The sequence below is a fragment of the Talaromyces stipitatus genome, genomic scaffold, assembly GCF_000003125.1.
Source record: "Talaromyces stipitatus ATCC 10500 scf_1105507295555 genomic scaffold, whole genome shotgun sequence".
Lineage (NCBI taxonomy): Eukaryota > Fungi > Ascomycota > Eurotiomycetes > Eurotiales > Trichocomaceae > Talaromyces > Talaromyces stipitatus.
In genome coordinates this window covers 757,347-781,256 of record NW_002990116.1, presented here as the reverse complement: position 1 = coordinate 781,256, position 23,910 = coordinate 757,347, and the positions used below count along the sequence as shown (strand labels likewise).

Below are 23,910 nucleotides of genomic sequence, written 5' to 3'. Positions count from 1 at the left end.
ACGATATTAGGTCCAATTGATTGTGGTGTTTGTTTCATTCAGCAAATGCCAGTCAACATGGTACTCCTAACATCCTCCACAGTTGCGACCTTCCTCATTCCAGTCATCACCTGTGTATGCACGTTTGGCATTTTTCTGGCGGGGTACGCACTACAGCAACATGGAGTACGAAACATAGAACGAGACTTTCGTTCGCTAGATTCGATGCAAGCGGACTATGAACACATGACATATGATACCAACAAGGAGCAATCGATATTAGATCCAGAGACTGGGGAACTCTCAACATTGAATCAAGGCAACTTTGCATATCTGCAACTTCTTTCCGAGCCTAATCCTGCGAGTATATGTTCGACGATCGCCATTTATAAGAAAATGTTTGAAGGCGGATCGACAATACAAGACCGTCTGTTCATGTACCCGCAAGAATGGGACTTGATAACGCCCACCGATCCTGTCGTTAGCCAAGCATTATCTTCTCTGCGAGAAGCGAGCGTGCAATACAAGTTCTGGCTATTACCCATTGACATGCACCTCGTCATTCAGCAAGGGTACTCGCTCACAGACTCAAAACTACTACGCCTAGGTGAGATCCAATTCATGGCATACGACAGTGTCTTATACCTCCGGACGCCAGGACTGTTACTCGATGCGCAGGAACTCGACAAAATGATTCTGACGCGTCCCCTCCCTATGAAATACGAACCGACACGTCAAGAATCATATCGAAATGCGGCGTGGATCGGCATGCCTTTGCGCGCCCATAACGAGGCAAAGATACCACCCGTATATCTGATATCAGTGAATTCTATGCGAAATAGGGTGGAAGCACGCACACACGTCCCCAACGTGGCACTCCGAGGGTTTGGAGATCTTGCTGCTGGGCCGAATTTTGTGAAAGTGACAGGCAAGGACCCTGCATACGTATTTTTTGATTGGGACGAAGACGGCCGTATCCAGCAGGAAAATAATACGTACTATGATCGGTGGAGGCAGGAGTCGGCCAATGTTTGTGGAGGACTCGACTTGAGTCTTTATTGAGTCACTGGTCTTCCTTCAACTGCTCTTCCCTATTTATTCTTCTTCATGGGCTGGCCCGCTTTTCCCACAGAAATGAGACATGATTTCCCTTTAATGTAAATGATTCTTTTGTTGATATATGAAATTTGGTTTCCGGTGTTTGAATCTGGGATGGCTTTTGGTCAAAGGGGTCTGTTCACTTCAGAGTATATGCTTAGTGGTTGACCTTGTATTGTATTATACCTTTCTGACTGATATCAATATTCATTGTTAGTATGATGCTCCTTCTGAACTCCTGGAATAGTACATCCGTATATCTAAAAGCATGACAGCTAGCCGTGCATTATCTTAAGACAATAAAATAGGGGCATTTAGCCCTAGACAGAAAGACAACAAACCAGTCTCAAAGCAAACGATGAAGATGAGATTTTACACATTAATCTCATAGCCTAGCAGCACTTCAGTGGTATTTCCTTCCCATCCACGGTTACCACTAGCAGAGATTAAGAAGCGACAAGCTGAATCAATATACAGCTGTGATATTACACCTGTTCGGTGACCTGGGATAACGAGGAATGGGACAGGGGAGTGTTTGTGAGGTTGACCCTTTAGGTCATACAGCCGAAGAATGTCGTGTGAAGCACTAGTTATAATTAGCATGGTTTTTGGCATTTGGCAATAATTCATAGAAACTTACCAGAGTAGATGACGACCGTTGGGCATTGCTTTCAGTGCAGTGACCGCACCTCCCACTTGGGGTAATTTAAAGACCCTCTCTGGGTCTCTTAAACCTTTATGCAGGCTGTACTCTTCCACTGTTCCATTTCGACGTCCTGCGTATATGTAATTACCGTCTGGAGACCAACAGGCATTCATACACCATGGTGGGACGTTCCTAGGAGTGATACGAGCAACAGGGTCAGGCTGTCGTCTGTCCCATATACGGATTGGACCGTCAATGGACGAAGCGAGGAAGGTCGTGTCGGAGGTTATTCGAGGGGAACTTTCTGAATCTTCGACATTGATAGACTCCAATGCCTCCGCATACGGTAAGCCGTTCACGGTAGAGTCAGATTTTTGTTCTATTTGCCCATTATTTTTAGTCCCGTCCCCTCCCTTAGGGGAAGTAGCATTCTGGACAGTACTGGATTCAGCATTCAGTGATGGCCAATCGTCCGTGCCATTGGGCTGATGGACATTTTCTGACTCCAGCTTCACCTCATGTTCCGAAGGTCGAATGTCCATGTCAAGTGAACCCCCGAATAATGCATTCTCTCCCACATTTGCTGCATCACCGGATCCTTCTCCATCGTCTGCCATGTGGTTGTCCCCATCGCCGAACAGGGAGTCAGCGCCGCCAAAGAGAGAGTCTGCTGGAGATGCTGGTGGAGCATCGTCATCTTGACCTGCACCACCACGGCCCGCAGCGCCATTCACCAAGGTAGAAGAAGGCAGATGATTATTGGACGAGAAAGACTTTTCATATTGCGGTTCCATCGTATCCTGTGGAATGGGTAGCGCAGAATCTGGTCGGACTTCTATAGCCGAAATTTGTCCAGAACTGATACCGAACGCGGTCCTGACCTGCCCTATGTTCAGGTCCCAATCTAAAACTCGCTTATCCCAGCTTCCAGATAGAAGACTTCTCTCATCCGGAGATAAGTTGAGCACGGAAACAGCTGATGTGTGACTTTTAAGGAGCGCGATTTCTCTTCCTTCCTCATGACGGACCGTTTGGAGGCGAATGTTGCCTGATTCTAGGCCGGATAACAGCCATAAGCCTTCGTTTTGAGCTGCAAGCGAGTAAACAGGTGAAAGCACATTGCCGTCCATATTTTCCCAATAATTCATCAGCACACCAGCCTTGACCACGCTGTCGACAAAGGGATGCCGTTGAGCAACGGTCAGCATTAATTTGCCATTCACTGATTCAACCCAGTTATACTTCCGTATATAACCATCACTACCACCACTGAAGACCCAGCGCATATCCCCGGTTGACGTCACGGCATTAATAGATGTACTCTGCGGCGCGGCGATCGTGGGCACGATATCATACGTTGTCGCAGTCAGGCACTCTGGCCGGACAGTAGGACGGTAGGCATCGAGAGAGTCTACTAAAATATTTGGATCTGTATCTTGTTGCGCATCATTTCCGGGGCCGTCAGAGGTCTGGCTGTTGTTCGATGGACTTTCGGCGTCTTGTTCTTGCTCTTGGTCGAGCTCTTGATCGGGGTCGTTGTCGTTCTCGACATCGCCGTCATCGGCATCCCTCATTTGTTCATCCTCATTATCAGAACTTCCATCTTGAGACCCTATAAATCATTTCTGCGATTAGTGTCTCGTTGATGCGACCAATCTACCGGCGATTTACCTATAAGATCACGATCGTCATCATCATCGGCTAGCGAAGGCATCTTCAGCTAGTATTATCACCCGCGCTCCCCCCGGCCGAGCGTTAAGCCCTTAATCGGCCGGGTTTCCACAACTGACGAATTTCTTGGTAGTTACTAGAGCCGATTTTTGGCGGCGAATTAGCTTGTCGCAAGGATCGGGGATATGTTGCGGCTGAAACGCAAGGGAAGTTGGAAAGGGTGAAGGAGATTTCGGAATCTGTCTGCTCGGAACAATGTTTCCAGGTGACTCTTTGTCTGGATTTCTCTAGGAGGTCTGAAGGGTATACGACGTGTTTGGCGGCGTGTTGAACTTGGTAATCGCGGGATCTCCGCATTGATGCCTCAGGCATAACATCTCCACTGGATATGTCAAGACATGCTTCTTGCATTTTTGTTGCAGTACGTAGTCTATCAGATTGTCCTCGTCGCATGATAGGGTTTTTGCAAGCCGCAGAAGCAGAAAATCTCGCTCAAACTTCATCCAATCACGGTGCATATGAGGTAAATACGTGTCTGAAACCCTAGAGAAGCGGATCTGAGAGAGACCTCCCAGCTACTGAGTCTTCTCCAGGGTGCTCCGTCTCTTGGCGAAGAAAGTAATGAGCACTAGATATTGCAAATGGCAAAGTAAGGAAGTGAGAGAAATAGCTGCCTGAAATAAGGCAGCCATGGGAAACCTCTCTGTTATTCCTACCGGGGTTCTTCTTCTACTATTATCATCCACTCGAAAACGCTCTGTCTACGGTGTAGTGGCGCTCAAAAAGACTTATCTAGTTCTTTCATCTAAAATGTAACGAGCTGACATACATTGAAAGGATATTGCGATATTTCGCACTCATTTTCCTTTGTGCCTGATGCTCAATCAAAGGGTTGAAACTTTGTGAGAGCTCCTAGCATTCACCGGAAAACGTCCGCAGTTTCCGGCTCTTCGTTAGGTATCCGTCAAAGTGTCCGAGCCATTGACCAATATTTTGTCAAAGATGAGTACGGATAGCCATATCCAACAGGCGGGTAAGACTTTATACTAACTCCGAGATATGTCGTCCGTTGCCGAGTTATTGGCTGGTGCATGACACTCGGACATAGTGCTCCGCGGTCGTCGAAGATAGAGGGCTTATCAGATTGATCAGATAAAATTGCATTCCGGTTGCCGGCAGTTGTTAACAACACTTCATTGCAAGAGTAGAATAAGCCGAACGCGCGTTCTCGCTCCATACCCGAGTCGTGCGGATTTAGCACAGTAGAAAAGGCATGGAGACCCCGAGGCAATGGCTGACCTTCGTGTTTGCTTCTCCGATTACCTGACAATTGCCTACTCTTGACGAATCGAGTATATAATCGTTGTAGAACGGGACTCTTTTTAGCTATCGGCACTTCGTTTCACATACTGAAAGATTGTCTTGATCATGGCGAGTCAACTGAAAAATGTCATTGTAGTGGGAGGCTCCTATGTTGGACGAGTAAGTAGCACTTGTTGACTATGCTTACCTATCTTCTTGGCTAGAACTAACATGAGAGACAAGGCTACAGCGCAAGAACTTGCCCGTATCATACCCACGACACACAGAGTGAGTTATCTATGATACCGTACTCGTACAGCTCAAAGACCACACGGACTGAGATGGCGTCCAGGTGCTATTGATTGAGCCACATAGCCATTTCCATCACCTGTTCGCATTTGTAAGTCGAATGTTTGGCTTGTTTTCACATCGTTCATTGAAGATGCGACAGCATATACTCATAAACCATAGCCTCGATATTCCGTTGTTCCTGGTCACGAGCATAAGGCATTTATCCCATACACAGGTGTCTTCAACTCCTTACCTAATAGCTCGTCACATGCCGTTGTGCAAGCACGGGTCCTTTCTGTCCAGCCTCAGTATGTGAAACTTGATCGGGAATGGCAGGGATCTAATCAGATTCCTTTCGAATACCTCACCATCGCAACTGGAACAACTCTGGCAGAGCCCGGCACTATAAAGCACGATGACAAAGTGTCTTCAGTTCAGTATCTGCAGAGGCACCAGGAGCAAGTGAAGAAAGCCAATTCCATTCTTATAGTCGGTGGAGGAGCCCTTGGAGTTCAAGTGGCCACAGACCTCAGAGAATACTACCTTGAAAAGGAAGTCACACTTGTACATTCTCGGGCACAGGTGATGCCGGCTTTTCACCCCAAGATTCATGACATAGTCCAAAAAAGATTCGATGAACTCGGTGTCAAGTATGTTCACTATGTCCTCATTTCATGCTGCCTTCACCTCATCTCAATCTAACCGATGGTCAAAGACTAATTACAGGTGCTCGAGTGGTGGTACCATCAGAGAGATTTTCAACTGATGGATCTCAATATGAAGTCCATCTGACCAACGGCACAAGACTAACGGCGGATTTTGTGATCCTAGCCACTGGGCAGAAGCCAAACAATGACCTCCTCAGAGATCTTATTCCTTCGAATGGCGAGTCTCTGGCCAACCCTAAAAATGGCTTCATCCGCGTTCGACCGACCTTGCAATTTCTGGACAGTAAATATCCCAATCTATTTGCCGTGGGTGATATTGCGGATACTGGATTGCATAAGGCCGCAAAGCCCGGGGCTGCACAAGCTGCTGTCGCTGCTAGAAATATTCAAGCCATGATTGAAGGGAAAGAACCTCGGGAACACTTCAGTTGGAGCCCGGCAGCAATCCATCTCACTCTGGGATTAGTAAGTACAATAAATGATATGAGTTCAGTGAGGGACGAGTTTTGGCACTGAGTATCGTACTGATGCCGCCTGTAGAAACGGAATATTCTTTTCCGCAATCCCTCTGGCGAGCAGACTGAGCCAACTGTGAAATCCAGTGACAAGTACGTATATGGTGGTCTTCATCCAAAACTCACTTGCTAACAGTATATGCGATGCAGTGGCCAGGAGGATCTGGGAGTGGAAGCAGTATGGGCAAGAATGAATGTGCCCGTCGACAGTCCAAGTCGGTACCATTTATAGGACAATGCCGTATCTTGCTTACTTGCTTCATTGTACAACACATAATCAAAGATTGCTGGATGAAAGAGAATGAATGGCTGGCTTATGATAGATTATAAAGAATAAGATTTCGGTGTCCTGATAAGTCGACCGCGTTTGTTCCTTCCCTCTTTGTCGTTTGCCCTGCTACCACATGACTAGACTCATCTCATCTTCCACTCTTGCTCATTTTACCTTTTTACTCGTTTCTACACTTCATCGGATCCTTACTTTACCATCATGTTTCCCTCACCAAGGAACATCTAGTTTCTCACTCAAATGACATTGCATTTCTCGATGTCCTGCAATCTGTGAGATGACTTACCTGTAGATTTGACGGTTTCCTGTCTATCTGTCAGTTCAAATTTTCAGTATGCCCAGCAAACAAAAAGGCCTAAAAAACACATCGAAGGGGCCCAAGGGTCACCCACAAGAAGGTTCATCCCTCAATCTCCTTAGAGTTGCTGCCAACAAAGCAAATCCAGACATTCGAAAGTATGTCCTAAAAACGCTAAAGGTTGACAACAGCGAAAGTTGGCTCTCCCACCCGGAGATTCCTACTGCGCAAGAGATTATGGGCCAGACAGGCGCAATAGATCTTGACGACGGTACTATTGATCTTCCCACGAACCAGATTGACGGACCATGGGAGTCGCCAAAGGCGTACCTGAACGCCCATTATGAGCTTCTTAGGGAGGATACCGTGGCTTCACTTCGAGACGCAGTAGCTCTTGTGCGAGATGAGCCTAAAATGACCGACACTAACGAGGTCTGCATCTATGAAAAGGTATGCAATGACAAGCCTAACCTATGTCTCCATTTCGTTGGCTAATAAAAACTCTTAGGTCTATATCACTGGCATAACTCTCAGTACAAAAGGCGTCGCGACAAAGATATCTTTCTCCACTTCCCGTGCAGGGAAAAACATCGTGTGGGAGTACACAAGTCGGTTGATTACAGGTTCCATGGTGGCACTGTCTCCAGCAGATGATTGCTTCCAAACTCAATGCCTCGTTGCGGTTGTTGCAGCCCGTCCTCTTGAACAGCTAAACAACCGACCTCGTCAAATCGACATTTTCTTTGCTGAAAGCAATAATGCCCCATTCGATCCTCAGCAAGAGTGGATAATGGTACAGGCAAGGTCTGGGTATTTGGAGTCGAGCCGCCACACAATGAAGACATTGCAAGTTATGAGTAAAGAAAGGCAAGTCTATGAGAGAGCAAGCGGATTATGATGGTGACTAACGGAAACAGTTTCCCTTTCTCCGAACACCTTTGCGACCTCAAGACCGATATTGGTCATCCGACCTATATTGGGGAAAACCCGCAAATGAAACTGTTTGACAACAAGTACGCCGACATTCTGTCTGACTGGCCTTCAGAGCCGCAGAACAACCTCGATACATCCCAATGGGAAGCGCTGCATCAGATCTTGACGAAGAGGTTGGCAATAATACAAGGCCCTCCAGGAACGGGAAAAACTCATGTATCTGTTTCTGCGTTACGGTTATACCTATCAAATTGGAAGGAAGGCGACCCTCCAATTGTGATTGCTGCTCATACTAACCACGCTCTTGATCAATTGCTTAATCATATTTCGGCTTTTGTTCCAGACTATATTCGCCTGGGCGGCAGAAGCCTCGACGAAAATGTGAAAAAGCGAACGTTGTTTGAAGTCAGTAAGTCCACGTCAGTGCCGCGTTTGCAAGGGAGCAGCATGCCACAGATACGGCAGAGGTTTGAAAAAATTCAAAAAGTGATAGAGGAACTGCTATCTCCGTTCTCTGCCGAGGAGTTGTGCGATCCACTCCCAGGTACATTCTTTCTTAAGCATGGTGCCATCACAAACGGCCAATATAGACTTCTCTGTGAGGGAGCCGGCGGCTGGGAAGGATCATGTACCGAGCCCATGAGTATCTGGCTTGGTGACTCATTTGGAAAGCATCGTGTTACTTACAATGATGAGAGCTTCGAACAGGAAGACGATGAGGCGGATATGGAATATGAGCAGCTCAAAGAGTTGGAACAAGAGCGAGACTACCTGGATGATGAGCTTGAAGCTCTTAATGGATATTTCTTACCTCTGCATGAGCCATTCATTGGACTAGAAGATTCGAACGAGCCTGAAGAAACGGAAGCAGACATGGGCGATCTGTGGCAGATACCTCCCAGCAGAAGAGGTCACATCTACAATAAACTCAGACAACGTGCTAAGAACAATCTGCTTTTATCGTTCAGAGTGAATGTTCAGCAGCACAATGCTGTCGCTACAGAGCGACAGATTGGCAAGTGGGAATATGATTACGTGGTGTTGAAGGATGCCAAGGTCATAGGAATGACCACTACAGGACTAAGCAAATACCGTGCTTTAGTGTCGGCCCTGAAACCAAAAATCATCATGATTGAGGAGGCAGCTGAGACAATCGAAGCCCCCATAACTGCAGCATGTGTTGAATCCCTTGAACATTTGATTCTTGTCGGTGACCATAAACAGCTACAAGGAAGCTGCTCTGTCAGAGAATTGGAAAGCCCACCTTACAATCTGAATGTGTCAATGTTCGAACGACTAGTGAGGAATGGTGTCGACTTCAGGACTATGACCCTACAGCGTCGTATGGTTCCGGAGATCCGACGTCTACTCACACCCATCTATGATAACATAGAAGACCATGAGACAGTCAATAAACTCGCCAAAGTGCCAGCCATGGGAGAGGTTCGGGCATTTTTCTTTTCTCACCATTGGAGAGAAAATTCGGATAGCTTGTTCTCCAAATACAATCACAATGAAGCGCTGATGGTTGCAACTTTCTTCCTCTATTTGGTATTAGCAGGGCTGGATTCCGCGCATATAACAGTGCTCACTTTTTACAACGGCCAGAGGAAGAAGATCCTTAGCCTTCTGAAAAGTAACAAACACCTTCAGGGCAGACATCTCAAAGTTTACACTGTCGATTCTTACCAAGGAGAAGAGAATGAAGTTGTGTTGTTGTCTTTAGTGAGAAGCAACGACCAGAACGGGATTGGTTTCCTCAAAATCGAGAACCGTGTCTGTGTCGCACTATCTCGAGCTCGACGTGGGTTCTACATGTTCGGGAACGCTGAGCATCTCGCTTCTGAAAGCCCTCTATGGATGAAAGTGATCAGCGTCATAGGCAGTGGAAATGCGACTACTACTTGTATTGCGCGCTACATCCAATTAACTTGTGAAAAGCATGGAAATAAAGAGTTTGTGGAGATGCCCCAAGACTTGGTAGAACTTACAGGAGGGTGTAGTGTTCCGTGTACGCAGACTCTCGACTGCGGGCATACTTGTGCACTACGATGCCACAATTTCGATCATTCTCAAATTGAGTGTCAAGCCACATGTGAAAGGACTCTTTCCTGTGGTCATACGTGTGGAATGACGTGTTCGGCGGAGACCTGCGTTTGTTCAGTCTGCGGACATTGGGCTATGAATCCAAAATTTCCTGGGCAGAAGACCGTGCTATCACAAACCAATGCTTCTCAACAAGCAAAACCCATCACACAGCCCTCAGTTGCACCCTCAACTACCTACGCAGAGAAGGCAAAGGCACATGTCACAGCATATCAACAATTCGCAAACGGCGGCGCCAAAGAACACGATCGTCAAATTGCAGAGACCATGCAAGCACAAAGAGCACAGGAAATACTCGCTCGCCTTGATGCCGAAGCAGAAGCGAGCTTGTTTGCGGACGATGAGTTGGACGAATCTGAGGCCGCCGTTTCTACCGAAGAATCGGCTGGAGGAATTTTGTCAGATGCAGAGAAAGAAAGCAGCAGCACCAGCAACAGCAACAACAGCGACACCCCTACCCGAAGACGTTTCGTAGAGACATTTGATCCGTCGAAAGGCCTGAAGGAGCTGACCATCAGCTCTAATGAGATGACTTTGATTGACCTATGCGACTGATCCCGCCAGAATTATCGAGTATTCAGAGATTGTTGTCAAGTAGAGGATCTACAGAGCGTACACCTGAACATGTAACTGGTCTCTGTTCATCATGGTAGTCATGGTCTTAATTAATCTAGAGTGGATGAACAAGCAAATAAATGGACTTTAAACACTGAAATCTCCCTATTTCGACACCATCAAAATCATAAGTATAAAAGCTTAGTCTCAGAGTAAACCCGAGTAAATCCTTCCTAGTAGACGACCCGTAACGAGTGACGTATAGAACTCAGTCTCATGTGCGGATCATGAAAAGTGCATTGTCCGTGTAGAAATTATATATACTTTCAGTTTTCAGATATGTATGTGCAAAAAGTTTTGAAAATGTAGCAACCTAAATCAATCAATCCATCACTCCGTATCAACAAAGTGTTTTACTCTCCCAAGCACTTTTTGCTCCTTCCAGTAATACATCCATATTCCCGCTATTTTCGCACATGCCTCTAAAACTTCCATTTTCTTTATTGATTAACGTCCAGGGGTGGTCGTATTCAACGACTCGGCCGTGGTCGAGGACTAGCACTTTATCGTAGTCGATGATTGTTTGGAGACGGTGAGCGATAGTAATGATTGTGCTTTCCTTGAGCTCGCGGAGGGTCTCTTGGATCTTGGCGTCTGTTGCGTAGTCGATTGATGCTGTGGCTTCGTCCATCATGAGAACGCGAGGACTCTTGAGGAGTGCACGCGCAAGACACAAGAGCTGGCGCTGACCTTGTGATAAGTTCGAGCCGGATTCGGCCACTGGTGATTCGAGATTACGGAAGACATTCTTGTTCTCCGGAGCTGCGGAGTCGTCCGCTGATTGATCGGCAGAGGCTGGACTGCCTGGTGTCGCAGTCCCTGAAACTGTGTCTGTAATGAGATGGACACGGCGTAACGCAACAAAGATCTGTTCGTCACTGAACAAGCCGAATGGGTCCAGATTGGTACGTATCGTGCCTGTGAAAAGAGTAGGATCTTGAGGCACGATTGTGATGTTTTCGCGCAAATCTTGCAGGCCTATGGTACTAATATCGATTCCGTCAATCACAATTTTGCCGTTTACTGCTTCCAGACCACGGAAAAGTGCAAGTGCAAGCGAACTCTTTCCAGCCCCTGTACGTCCCACAATACCAACCTTCTCACCTGCACTAACAGAGAAAGACACCTCCTTGAGCACACAGTCGAGGTCAGGACGGTATCGAGTGGAGTAGTCAATGAAGTCGACAGCTCCCTTGGTGGGCCAGCCCGATGGTGGTCTACGTTCTTCTATGATTTGGTCTGCCTCTTGTTCGACTTCCAGGTATTCTCGGATACGTTCGACAGAGTTCATGCTCTGTTGAGATTCCGCATACAGACGCACCAACCAGAGGACATTCTCTGTAAAAGTGACAGCGTAAGTCATGGATAGACCGGCAGCTCCGGCGTCGATACGACCAATGTTCATCAACACAAATGCAGCAGAAAGGAATGAGACAAGAGCACCAATCATATCCACGCGGTAAGCCAGCCATCGGTTGGTAGCCCACAAATAGATATGCGGCCGATTATATGAATCGATATGACGATGATTGTCAATCATGAAACGTTGTGCATCACCATATGCCCGAATACTAACGATTCCAGTCAAAGTCTCGCCAAACTGCTGGTATAGCGGACTGCGTTGCACCGACTCCAGACGTTTCAAGTCACGAGATGCGTTCAAGTAAATGGCACCAACTGCAGAGAAAAGTATGGTGATAATGATGGCGGTAAACAAGAAACCAGGTGTAATGACCGAAATGAGGATCACAATCATGACCACTGATGCTAAACTATGAAGCATGCCAATGGCAATAGGAGCCACATCTTGGTCGATAGCTTCGACGTCCTTGGAAAATCGATTCATCAATTGACCTAGAGGTGTCGAGTCGAAGAACTTGAACTTGGCATGGAGCACGGCTTTCAACAGTTTCTCGTGAAGCTGCCAAGAGGCATGCAGCGAACCCCAGAAAAGAACCAATTCTCTAAACATCGAAATCAACACGTAGACAAGACCAAGCAATGAGTATACACCCAGGTAGTACGCGACGTTGACTTCATTGTCAGCAGTATCACCTCGTACACTACTCGCCAGGACCCCATTCCAGGTATTTGAATGCGAAACACTTCCTGTCACAAAAGATGGGAGTTTGAGATTCGACATCATCGCATAACCACTCATATCCGTTGCCCCAACTTGCTTCGCATTATAGGCGTTCGCCCACTGTCGGATCCATACGTTTGTTGCGACGTTGCCGATTTGTTGTGCTACGAAAACACCACCACCGGCAATCCAAAAGTACCACGGACCCATCGAAGCCAAATACATTTGTATCGTCGACCATTTGACGCTACCGGTAGCTTTTGACTCAGTGAGCTTGGAAGCAGAGCTTTCCCCTTGAGGGATTTTGCCATCTGGAACGGGTTTGGACACCCCGTTTGTCCCATTTGCGTTGCCGTTACTTTCCCCGTTAGCTAACTCGATCTGTTCTTCCAAATCGGATGCCGTACGAGATGGTCCCTTGGAGCCCGGCCTCGATGCTGGCCTGGACTTCATCAGATCTTCTCCCAAAGCACCAGAGGCTGCAACCTCATCGGGGGATCCTTGACTGGAGATCTTGCCATTGTCCATAACGACAATGTAGTGTGCTTCCGGAGCGACAAGCGCCACATTATGTGTGACAAGGATACAGGTACGGTGTGCCATGAGAAGACCTGTAAAGGCCTCCCGAAAGATATGTTTTGCGGTATGTGAGTCAACTGCACTAAGGCAGTCATCAAGTAACAGATGCCGAGCTCGACTGTAAACCGCACGTGCAAGCGAGATGCGTTGCTTCTGGCCACCTGAAAGACTGATACCTTTCTCACCCACCAACGTCTGATCACCTGCCTCTAGAATCTGCAAATCACGCTCAAGAGCGCAAGCTTTGATAACAGCATCATAGCGTTGTTTGTCAAAAGGCGACGCAAATAAGATGTTTTCTTTGATTGTAGCGTTTACCAGCCAAGCTTCTTGAGCACAATATGCGACACTGTCAGTGAGCAGAGTTTCCGGGTCAACTGGCAGTTCGGCACGATTGGCTGTTACTCCAGGAAGATATACTCGGCCCTCCAACAATTTCATTTCACCCAGTAAAGCCATGAGAAGTGACGTTTTTCCTGAACCGGTAGGACCAGCTATAACATTCAACCGACCAAGTTTAAATGATACATCAACATCAATCAACCGGAAGGCATCTGTGAGATCTTGCGTTCCGGAATTGCCGCCCCAAGTCAAAGTGGCTTTTTCGAGCGCAATCTTCGATTCTCCAGATTCGTCTGTATCTCTGAGAACTTGATTGTATTTGTCGGTTTCCTCTTCGTTCAAAAACGACTCCACACGGTCGATGGATACCTTGGCTTCTTGAACATGGGCAATCATATCCGCTAATTGATCTAACGGGACTCGAAGGAGTGAGAACATTGACAAAGCGGGGAAAGCAATGGACGGTGTGAGCTGCTTTTTTTCAATGACGGTATACAAGAGAAAAGAGGTGAGGGTGATCAAAATCGGAGTGCCGTACCAGACGGTGGCGGCACAAGACCATATGATATATCGGTAGCGCAAAGACCGGAGCTCTGCGCTTCTCTTCTCATTCACGATATCGTTGAATCGACGTTCCCAAGCAAAGTACTTGATGATGCGAATGTTCTGCAACACTTCATTGGTAGTGTGGATGCGAGCATCTGTCTTGGCGAGGATCTCGTTCTGAATACGACGGAAGCTGCGGGCGATATAGACGTTGACAGGCAGGATGAGAACCATAAGGACAATGCCAGCGAAGGAGCTGAAACCAAGTACGCGGTATAGCAGAACGACGGCAATGATCACCTGTACAGGTACACTTGCCCAGAGAAAGTGGAGATAAGCGCACACTTCACTAACTTTGAAAGAGTCGATAGCCATCAGATTGATAATAGTTCCAATCCTAGTCATAGGCGCAGAACCATCTTCCTTTTTGTCATCGGATTTCTTCTTGTGCTTAGAATCATCCTTCTCCTTATCGGTCTCAGTAGAAGCACCGGCTTTACGTCTCAACGCCTTGGAATAGATTTCACCAATAATGATTGCACGCAACTTGAGGCCAACATTGTTCCGGCCGATCCAGAGAGCCTGGCCATCAGCGGAACCTTGAATAGCACCGGAAACAAACAGTAAGATGGCAAAGAGCCACGCGGCGTTTGGCGGGCTCGACCGCGGATCCTCAACATGTTCAAGAATAGCTTTGAGTAGCAAAGTCGGGATGAAAGTGAATAGATTTGAGAATACAGTCCAGGCGGCCTGAATAATAAGATCCCGTTTAAAGTATCGTAGCAGCCGCCAGATCAACTTGTAGCTTCTATATTGATGACGGAAATCATTCAAAATCGTACCAGCATGTCGCGATACAGTCAAGTTCCACACATCATCCAGCTCTAATGTTTGGCGGTAACCCTTCCAAATGAGAGGATCAACCCATGCGAAGGAGACAAGAGACAAGAGACTAGCGTAGGGTTGATGAGGAGGCTCCAGACCATCTTCCCGCTGAAGCAAAACGCTTTTATTTCCTCTTCGCGTGGTAGTCGCAAGGATTACTAAGAGCGTACAGACGGCAAATTCGATGGACGACAGGATGAGAGCACGCCGCGAATGGGGATGAATGATCTCGGAGCGGAAGACGAAAACGATCAACAGCCATTGGATGCCGTATAGAGAAGCCGTGTGATTCCAAAGCCTGGGGTTTATCTGCTTGTCCAGCGTGGAGAGAATGAATCGCACGGCGGCAAGGACGAAGATGTACGACCAGGATGCGAGTTTAGCGATGGCGGCAATTGTGCCCTTGTGACCCCAGGAGTGCGTTACCAGAACTGTAATGCAGACAGCTATTTCCGCCAACAACGCGACAAGCTCCAATGCCACCAGAAGAAGCTGTCCTCGAGGGCGGCTGAGCTCAAAGTCGCCATGGGATATACGACTGGCGGACTTGTGTAGAATGAGATCGTCGACATCCTCATGGTAGTCTTCGTCGGCGCTATCGGGGTTTGCATTGCTATTTGCCAATGACCTGTAGCAGGATCGTGACCATTGTACTAGTCGGGGGTAGGTATTAGGAAAGATGATTAATAGGAGGGAGATACCACAGAAAACGAGGGGTAGCAGGGTTTGGAGATAGCTAGAACATGAAAGAAAGAAATCTGTCAGCAGCCGCAAAAATTGAACAAGCCCGGAGATTGTATCACGTACTTGCGTTGAAAGCAATGAGTAAGATCATCGATGACCCAAATGGGACCATGGCATTCTAAGCCCATGTCTGAACGGAAGAGGGTGTTAAGAGGAGGACAGGAAGGCGACAAGGTAGAAGTATGGAGATGATGAAATCTCGGCGGTGGTGCGAACGAGATGTTCTTCAATTCCTCATCTGTCGTATGTACTTTTGCAACTCTGTCTGAAGGGTTGGAGAGAGAGAGAGAGAGTGTGTGTGTGTGTGTGTAGGAGTGAAATTGTCCAGTTACTACGAATAAAGCTGGTCGCGAAGCAGCATTCCGACGCCAACGACGTAATGCGCAGAAAACTTGGGACGCTCGGGCCAGAGCAAGGGATCGCCAGGAACGTATTCGAGGGATAGCCCAACGGAAGATAGAATAAGTGATAGGGATATCCGGGTGTTGCAGCGATTTGAAGAGATATCTAGAGGAAGAAGCAGGAAGAAAAGCAACAAGAGAAAAGATGTAACATCACAGAGCAGGAAAGAACGTGGGCCAAGACTAAGCCCAAGAGGTTAAGCTAATGGCAAAAGCGGAGTCAGCCTGCAGGTCTAGTCTATTAAACATCCAGCTAGTTAGAGCTGCAGCTCACGAACGGGAATTACTACTATACTGTACTTGGTCTCCGCCTGGTCTGAGATAAAGAAGTTGTCGCGATCGTCAGTCCGGTTGCTATGAGAAAAGGAAAAAGAATCTTAGAATCGCGGGACGGAGAGCACAGGGCTTGATCAAGCCGGCTATCAGCGGTCTGGTGCAGCGAACAGTTACAGCACCTTGCCACTTTCAGAAATTTGAAGTCGTATCGCGAATGAGTCACAAAGAGACAAAAGAATTAGAAGAATTTGCCAATTACGAAGAACATCACCGACTCTTAAGCAAATCTTTACATACTATTCGTATGCAGTATATTATGGCGGGGCTGCGGGGCTTGAGATAAGAAGGGTTAGGGTTATGGTTCTACATATCTCTCTCTGTGTTGTACTCCACATATCAAAGCCAAACAAGAATGGGATCATCTACTTGCAAGTTGATAGAGATTGCATAATGCCCAACAGAGCAGTACATAGGCAAACAGTCTGCAACATATGCAATTGCATAACATGCGAGTACCCTCAACAACAAGCTATGTTTGCTTATCTCATGCAGGGTGATTATCTAGTTAGATGCCTGTACTCCGTATTTACCCCCCACACAAATAGAGGAGATGCGGTGAAGCAATAGTCCGGCGAGAATTACTAATAGACTGCTCTTTATTCACTATCCTATTCTTACGGTTTTTACAGAAAGCAAATAGGACAATCCATTGCTGTTTGAGATGGTGTACTATTGTATAGCGTATGACTCTGATACAATCAACAAGCAAGAGTCAAGATGCAGAAAGTCATCAGACGAAGAAGCTCTTATATGAAGTTTATGAGAATCTGCAGAACAAGTCGTGTGACTAGAGACTGTCACACTAAACCCAAACAGACCACGCCTTCTTCCCGCAGTCCCTTCAATTCTTGCCTTCACTATTCCCCATGTGTTGCTTTCTATCAGGCATCAGGTGATCTGAACTAGGGTCCACTTTTATGTCTAGACCCCTAAACCTCCAGTTCCGCCACTCAGCCATCACTCGTCATCTTGCCTGTTGCCATCTTCAACATCACACCCCTTTGCATTTTTGTGTTGCAAGCGACATCATGGCGGAGCGCATCTTGATGAACGAGTTCAAGGCTCTTTCAAAAGAGAAATGGGTCAACATCGAGGTATGTCATGCCATTTACATGGCTACGTCGCTGAGACTTACTAATTCTTCGTGAAATCAGTTAAAAAGCGAAGACATCTTTTGCTGGAAAGTCGCCCTGATCGTGCTGAACCCTGATTCTTTGTACTACGGCGGCTACTTTAAGGCCGTTATGGAATTCCCCAAGAACTATCCATATTCGCCTCCAAGTGAGTCAAATCTCAAGGATCAATTGTGAAACAACAGGGAAACTGACTAGTTCGCTCTAGAGTTTCGGTTTCATCGCCCCATATGGCATCCAAACATTTACACCGACGGCAAACTATGCATCTCCATCCTCCATACACCCGGTGAAGACGAACAGTCTGGCGAACTCGCGGCAGAGCGGTGGTCTCCCGCCCAGCGTGTCGAATCCGTTCTCATATCCATCCTCTCCCTTCTCGACGACGCCGAGTGCTCCTCCCCCGCCAACGTCGATGCGGGTGTACAACTTCGCAAGGATCCAAAGGGATATCGGGAACATGTTCGTCAGGACGTCGAAAGCTCAAAGCAAGATATACCCGACGGCTTTGTCATGCCTACCTTTGAATCCACCCTTTCCAAGCCGACTGAAAAGGATGATGCGGATAAAGAAGATCTTGATTTCTGGGCCGATAGTGATGTGGACGATGACCCGTTTGGCGGTAGCGACTCATCTGATGTCGACATGGATGAAGACGACGACGACGAAATGGGGTCCCTCGACGAGGACGACGACGAGGAGGATAACGAGACGGACGGCGATACTTCATGACTCTCCATTAGTGCATTTTCAGCGAGCACAGCGCAGGCGTCTACCTCCGCACATATTTATTCCATCACTCGGCATTAACAAGTCTGCATAGCATGGTGTTTTATCTATTTCTTTTTTTCTCCCTCAATTTCACCTCCACAATACCCCCTTTCAGGCGCGACGGTTACTCTAGTTTCGAATGGTTTGGTTTGGATGGGATTCGCGTTATGCAATGTATCGATACGCATCTTTCTCAATCTTCCTAGATCAATAGACGGCTTTGTTTCATTCACAGAATTTGCAGATTAGCACCAGTAGCTTTCAAGTCACACGCCCTAAATAAGTAATAAGTAAAATGCCTCTATAATAATTAATAAGAGGTAAATCCCATGGGCATGCATTGCATGGTATGTACCACCCATTGGCCAAATATACGCATATCGAAGAACCAATCCGAGAAATATCAACCAATATCCAAAAGATTGACCAAATCGGTGTGAAGGCACTAAGCAGCAGGCGATGCAGTCTCAACAGGGGCAGGAGTAGATTCTAACTGGTCCACTTTCTCATCCTGGATTTGTGCTTCTGCGGTTGTTGGCGCTTCGGTCCTCGCTGCTACTGGTTCTTCTGTCGTCTTCACAGGCGGAACAGGAATAATCGCTCGTCTAGGCTTACCCTGATCCGTACCCAAAACCTGAATATGATCATCAAAGAATCTGACTGGCCCCTTCAGGAAAGCCGGCTTCCCACCGGGAGTCGTAGGCGGAGACTCCAATCCCCCTGCTAGCGCACGCGCAGCATCGTCCATATTTGGCAAATCGCCCCATTTGAAATCTAGAGTTCCGCCGTACTGTGAGGGGATGGATGATGGTTCCATGAATGTTTCAAGGGTGGATTTGACTTCGGAAGAGGATAGGATGAAGATTTTGGATACGGTGACGGGGTCAAACCAGCGTTTTATCCAGTTCCAGACTGTGGGGAAGAAAGACGGGGCTCCAATAATCTATACCCTTCATTAGCATGCAGACGGATGGGAAAAAAAAGGCGAAAGAGGGACGTACGAAAATACGATCCAAAGTCTCGGGATAGTGAGCTGTAGACAGCACACTAGCATCTTGCATATGACTTCTCAAATTCCAAAACTGCATCAAGCTCACTCCACTGATATCCACGATATTATTGGAAGAGACAATCGGGGTCTCCGGGTTTGGTCGCGCAAGAGCAGAGCATAGTGGATGTACGAATTGGAGTAAATTCTCATATAGCGAGAAGAGACAGAGAAGACGTGCGGGGATGGTGGAGTCCTTGTGTGTTTCGGAAGCGCCTTGTTCGCTCACTTCTTGCGAGAATTGGGATACGTTCTTGTTGGTGAGGTGTTTGACTTCGAAGAGATAGACGGGGATACCGCGACGGTCTCGGCGACCGGTCCATTGGGGGTACTTTATACATTATTAATCAATATATCCCACAGACGAGACGAAAAACGTACCATTTGTCGCGTCCGCTCATACGATTCCAGTCGTATATTCTCATACAAATCATCAATCTTATTCTCCTTGCGCCAATCTTCCGTCTCCGAAAACTGCTTATAAGCGCCTTGAACATCAAACTTGCGCGCGCGCAAAAAGCGCCTGGCGAAAGTCAGCACATATGCAGCAAGAAATTAAGAGACGGAGACAAACAGCAAAGTAGCATCACTATGGCTAGGAACACCCGTCTCATCCTTCCGAGGCTTATAATAACCCTTCTCTTCCACCAGCGCCTTGAATTCAACCAACTTCTCTTCCTGCTCTGGCGTCAAATGATTCAAATGTCCCGCTAACCAGGCCGTGCCGGAGGCTTGATTTGCGGATGCAACAAGATCATTCTCGGCGGCGATCTTGCTCAGATCACCCTTGGTCTCAGATCCTTCTGTGGGGGGTTGTTCGTCATTGTTGTTGTCGGGTTCTGGTTGTTGCTGTTTGCGGGAGAAGAAACGCATCTTCTTTATTCTTCACCAACACTTGGTCCGGTCCGCTCTGACGTTGTACGGATGAATGACTTTGTCGGTGACAATCCCTTATTTATACTCTGTAGAATATATAGATCAATAATCAAAAAAAAAAAACAAGAGCTATGAAAAGGGGCAAGCTGAAAAGAATAGCTCAAGGGCAAAAAAGCAGCATACTCCGTAATGAGGCAATCTCTCTTCAGCTGGTTGGGCCAAGAGACCCACAGCCCGGACAGCTCGGATCTCGGATTCTTAAGCAGAGAAGATCTTTGGATGCGATGACTCGTCTTTTTTGTCAGTCTATATGAGGGTCATGCGCAGTTCATTTGTTAATTTAAGCTGATTGCAGGTAATATGACTAGCTACGATATGCAATGCGGACCAGCTTGCTGTCTGCAAAGTGACCAAGTGTCGTCATTTCAATATTTACACAGCTAGGAAGACTATCATTTTTAAAACACCGGATGTCTCTTCGATCCAACCATGTTTAGTCCTCCGTCAAATCACCATACTCCCACATGCCTCGGCGGTTCTGCTTGGCTTCCTCTTCCACCTTCTTGTAGTGAGCCAATGTATCGGCAGCTGCTCGCTCCCACGCCTTGAGCTTGCGAGGCACCATAGCTAGACCTTCGCGGAGGATTTCGGCATTAATGCTCTGCTCCAGATTCTCCGACGAGCGTGGATCCAAGAGAGTAACGAAAAGCGTCCCCTCAGGAGATACATAATCAACATTAGCCACGAGCTCACGGTCAAAGGTCTGCTCGCCAATGAATTGCACGGCATCGGCGAGATACTCAGGCGACACTGGGAACTGGAGCAGAGACAATGTGGCATCTGCAGCCTGGGGCTTCAGCTTCTGAACCGAGAATTGCTGTGTAAGCGGTCGCAATCGAGTCCATGGAATGACCTCGGAGTTGCCGTAGTCAACGTACAACACTTCTGCTGTCTTCTTCTCTCGGTCGTTTCTGCGGATCTTGGCGCGATACCACTCGTTATCTTCAGAGAACTGCGCAGCAACAAAGTCACCAGCCTTGGGAGGACCAGGAAGTGGCGTCTCGTTGGCCTTGCTCAAGTGGAACGAACGGAACGAGTTCATGAGTTCAGTCAAAGCCGATGTACCACTTCCAATCTGTTGCACCTTCAATTTTGCAGTGGTTGGGTCGATGTGAGTCACCATAACATCACGATAATCTTTGCGTCGCTCAGTGACGGTTTCTCCATTATCCTCAGCGGCACCGTTACCGGCCAGTTCTTCCTCTTCCTCAACGTCCTTGCTGGGATCCCAATCGTGCCAAATGCCTTTTCTCGCCTCCTTCGCCTTCTTCTCCGCAGCGAACAGCTCTGGACCATGACCCGATTGCTCAGCCGAGTAAGCATGCACAGTAGCGAGACCCTCCTCAACCAGAAGCTTGGCAAAGTTCTCCCTGTTGACATACAAGACACCAATGAAACCTCCAACTTTGTCAATATTCTCGACGTCAATCTCCACATCACGTTGCAGGACCCTTTTGTTAGCAAACTCGTGGGCCTCGTTTCCGAATGGCTCGGCTGTGTCATCAGGACCGCGTGCAGACTTGGGCGCCCGGATTCCAGAGAGGACAAAGGTCAATTTGGCGTTTTCACGTGGCACAAGAACAGTAAATCGAGAAGCGGACTTCACAAAGTCGACAATAGCAGGGACCCTCTTTTGTCTCTGCAAGATAGACACTTCCATCTTCGCTTTCTGGACGTTCTCCGAGTAATCCTGATATTGCTTAGTCTTAGGGGGCTTGTTCGACCACATTCCTTTCTGTTCGCTCTTGGCTGCTTCTTCCGCAGCGAGGAGAGCGTCGTATTGTGATGAGCGATCCTCATCGTCATGTCTGTGGCGAATAACCGAAGCATAACCAGCCTCAACCAGGTATAGAGCGAGATTAGTATTGCCCTGCACAACTGTAGCAACCTCACGCTCTTCATAGCCCTCAGTAGCTGGCTTTTTGCCGTCAATGGTGACCTTGACATGTTTTCCAATGACCTTTTTGCGTAGATATTCCTTGGCTTCGGCGGCATACGGCGCTTGGGCAGGGTCAGAAGGCTTGGGCTGTCTAATGCTGCTAAGACTGATTTTCTTTTCTGCGCCGGCTTTGTTCCTCAAAAAGATGGTATCGGCATTCAGCACGCGACCCACGATATAGTCCCTATCAGCCGCGCCAGCAGGGCCCTTAGCAGCAACGTGACCAGTAAACAGTCCAAGCTTCTTATCCTTGGCCGTTTTCTCGGCTTGACGGAAAGTGGCCATTTCCGCGCCCAGTAGAGTAGAGTGATGATCGAAGCAGCGAGCTAGACCAGCTTCCAGTAGGTATTTGGCGATGTTGCCGTTAGGGTGTAGCACGGTGCCGATAAGTTGTCCCTGAGGAGTTGCTCCGAGCAATTGACTTTTGACCTTTCGCTGCAAAAGTCTCGCTTCGACGAATTGTTGTGCCTCAGAACCGAGAGGTTCACCTTGCTGTTGGGTTCCGTCTGCAGCTGTGCGGGGAGCAGAAGGTGCGCGAATACCAGCGACAGCGATAATGGTGTGTAGATGGCGGGTAGGCTCAAGGAAGAGTCGCATCAGCAATCTGTCACCATTCAACACTCGTTCCACGACAGCATCCAATTGGCGACCCTTATATTGCTCTACCAACGACTTTACGTCTTCGATCACGTATTCTGTGTCAAGAGATCCCCTTGGGTCATTACCCCAAACACCCTTATTATGATCTCTGGCTTGACCCTCCAATGCTCTCAGGTGGCTCAGCAGAGTAAGCGAGTCCTCGGATTCGTCGCCGCGCTTGCCAGCTTCTTCTCGAACACGAGCCCATCCTTCCTGAACAGCCAGTTCTGGGAGAGAGGCCTCAGTGCCAGGAAGTTTGACAGTTCCATATTCACGACCAGTGGGGACAGCGTAGAGGACCTGGAATTGCACCACCTTGCCGACAAGGAGCTCACGAAGGAATTCACGGGAGAGGAAAGCAAATGGCTGTAGACAAAAAGAGACTGGTTAGCACTGTCGTTCCACGATCGTGATAGTTTAATAATAAGCTTAATCTTGTCATCAAAGAGCGGGGAAGAGACAAAAGGCCACATGTCACGACATTGGAAAAGCTTGCTTATTCAAGACAGTACAATATAAAAATCAACCAGTCAAATTGCAGCTATTTCAAAGAATCAGATGTCTCCAAAGGCAAAATCATACCTCATCTCCTTCTCTCCTCAGGCGCGGAGCAGACACATATGCCAAGCTTAATGTACGCTCTTGTCCTTTGTTGGTGACATGACCCAAAACAATGGTATCTCCAGAAAGAACCTGCTTGACTCGAGCTTCGAAAGGCATGATGAATAAAAACAAATAACTGAATTAAAGGGGAAAAAAAAAGGGGAAAAAAAGGAGAGTGAATTGAAGAGTACAAGTAAGAAAAGGATGAGGTGGCTGAAAGGAGAGGTGTGCACACAAATAGAGGAACAGTCGCTAGCGTCTCGAAAATGCGGAGAACTTACTGAGCACAGGTGGAGCTGTCAAACAATATTGTCTGGATCATACCACATCAGCATATAAGGCGGTCAAAGTGGACAGTTCTAAAGTATTAAGGTGTACATATCATGATCTACTATAAAACTAAGTCTATAAGGGAAAGAATGGTGCATAATAAAGTATCTAAGACTACATATATACTTGATCAACTTCTTATGTGGCTTGTGTACACTTTACGACTAGGTACACTGCACAAACA

The 23,910-nt window shown here is 47.4% G+C and overlaps 8 protein-coding genes across 9 annotated transcripts, besides 2 other annotated features; 4 read left to right on the top strand and 4 right to left on the bottom strand.

Moving 5' to 3' along the window:
* Positions 1 to 57: 57 nt before the first annotated feature.
* Positions 58 to 1,041, top strand: TSTA_113930 (uncharacterized protein; the record flags this gene model as incomplete). Its single annotated transcript, XM_002481525.1, has 2 exons — positions 58 to 114; positions 157 to 1,041. 2 exons carry the CDS (start codon positions 58 to 60, stop codon positions 1,039 to 1,041), a joined length of 942 nt encoding a protein of 313 aa, XP_002481570.1.
* A 288-nt stretch (positions 1,042 to 1,329) lies between these two features.
* On the bottom strand, positions 1,330 to 3,683 carry TSTA_113920 (transcription factor (SPT8), putative). Its single transcript, XM_002481524.1, has 3 exons — positions 3,395 to 3,683; positions 1,718 to 3,335; positions 1,330 to 1,663 (listed from the first exon to the last, which is right to left on the bottom strand). The coding sequence occupies exons 1-3, from the start codon at positions 3,435 to 3,437 to the stop codon at positions 1,450 to 1,452; spliced, it is 1,875 nt and encodes a 624-aa protein (XP_002481569.1). The 5' UTR covers positions 3,438 to 3,683; the 3' UTR covers positions 1,330 to 1,449.
* Positions 3,684 to 4,711: 1,028 nt separating this feature from the next.
* Positions 4,712 to 6,666, top strand: TSTA_113910 (Amid-like NADH oxidoreductase, putative). 2 transcript variants are annotated; one of them, XM_002481522.1, is made up of 7 exons: positions 4,712 to 4,876; positions 4,940 to 4,984; positions 5,049 to 5,096; positions 5,168 to 5,637; positions 5,703 to 6,120; positions 6,196 to 6,263; positions 6,321 to 6,666. In XM_002481522.1, the coding sequence occupies exons 1-7, from the start codon at positions 4,823 to 4,825 to the stop codon at positions 6,400 to 6,402; spliced, it is 1,185 nt and encodes a 394-aa protein (XP_002481567.1). In that variant the 5' UTR covers positions 4,712 to 4,822; the 3' UTR covers positions 6,403 to 6,666. The 2 variants fall into 2 exon arrangements, with proteins under 2 accessions (XP_002481567.1, XP_002481568.1); XM_002481523.1 differs by having other exon boundaries at positions 5,703 to 6,124.
* Positions 6,667 to 6,793: 127 nt separating this feature from the next.
* Positions 6,794 to 10,351, top strand: TSTA_113900 (DEAD box helicase involved in nonsense mediated decay, putative; the record flags this gene model as incomplete). The annotated part of the gene is made up of 4 exons (XM_002481521.1): positions 6,794 to 7,207; positions 7,266 to 7,624; positions 7,675 to 8,099; positions 8,184 to 10,351. 4 exons carry the CDS (start codon positions 6,794 to 6,796, stop codon positions 10,349 to 10,351), a joined length of 3,366 nt encoding a protein of 1,121 aa, XP_002481566.1.
* Positions 10,214 to 10,247: a microsatellite.
* Positions 10,352 to 10,493: 142 nt separating the features above from the next.
* TSTA_113890 (ABC bile acid transporter, putative) lies at positions 10,494 to 15,718 on the bottom strand (the record flags this gene model as incomplete). Its single annotated transcript, XM_002481520.1, has 2 exons — positions 10,494 to 15,474; positions 15,654 to 15,718. The coding sequence occupies 2 exons, from the start codon at positions 15,716 to 15,718 to the stop codon at positions 10,752 to 10,754; spliced, it is 4,788 nt and encodes a 1,595-aa protein (XP_002481565.1). The 3' UTR covers positions 10,494 to 10,751.
* A 1,489-nt stretch (positions 15,719 to 17,207) lies between these two features.
* TSTA_113880 (ubiquitin conjugating enzyme (UbcC), putative) lies at positions 17,208 to 19,161 on the top strand. Its single transcript, XM_002481519.1, has 3 exons — positions 17,208 to 17,421; positions 17,482 to 17,608; positions 17,669 to 19,161. Exons 1-3 carry the CDS (start codon positions 17,245 to 17,247, stop codon positions 18,190 to 18,192), a joined length of 828 nt encoding a protein of 275 aa, XP_002481564.1. The 5' UTR covers positions 17,208 to 17,244; the 3' UTR covers positions 18,193 to 19,161.
* On the bottom strand, positions 17,663 to 20,233 carry TSTA_113870 (phosphatidylinositol transporter, putative). The gene is made up of 4 exons (XM_002481518.1): positions 19,854 to 20,233; positions 19,661 to 19,802; positions 19,233 to 19,610; positions 17,663 to 19,174 (listed from the first exon to the last, which is right to left on the bottom strand). The coding sequence occupies exons 1-4, from the start codon at positions 20,150 to 20,152 to the stop codon at positions 18,677 to 18,679; spliced, it is 1,317 nt and encodes a 438-aa protein (XP_002481563.1). The 5' UTR covers positions 20,153 to 20,233; the 3' UTR covers positions 17,663 to 18,676.
* Positions 18,097 to 18,182: a microsatellite.
* Positions 20,234 to 20,477: 244 nt separating the features above from the next.
* Positions 20,478 to 23,513, bottom strand: TSTA_113860 (transcription factor (Snd1/p100), putative; the record flags this gene model as incomplete). Its single annotated transcript, XM_002481517.1, has 2 exons — positions 20,478 to 23,159; positions 23,376 to 23,513. The coding sequence occupies 2 exons, from the start codon at positions 23,511 to 23,513 to the stop codon at positions 20,649 to 20,651; spliced, it is 2,649 nt and encodes an 882-aa protein (XP_002481562.1). The 3' UTR covers positions 20,478 to 20,648.
* Between the last annotated feature and the right edge of the window lie 397 nt (positions 23,514 to 23,910).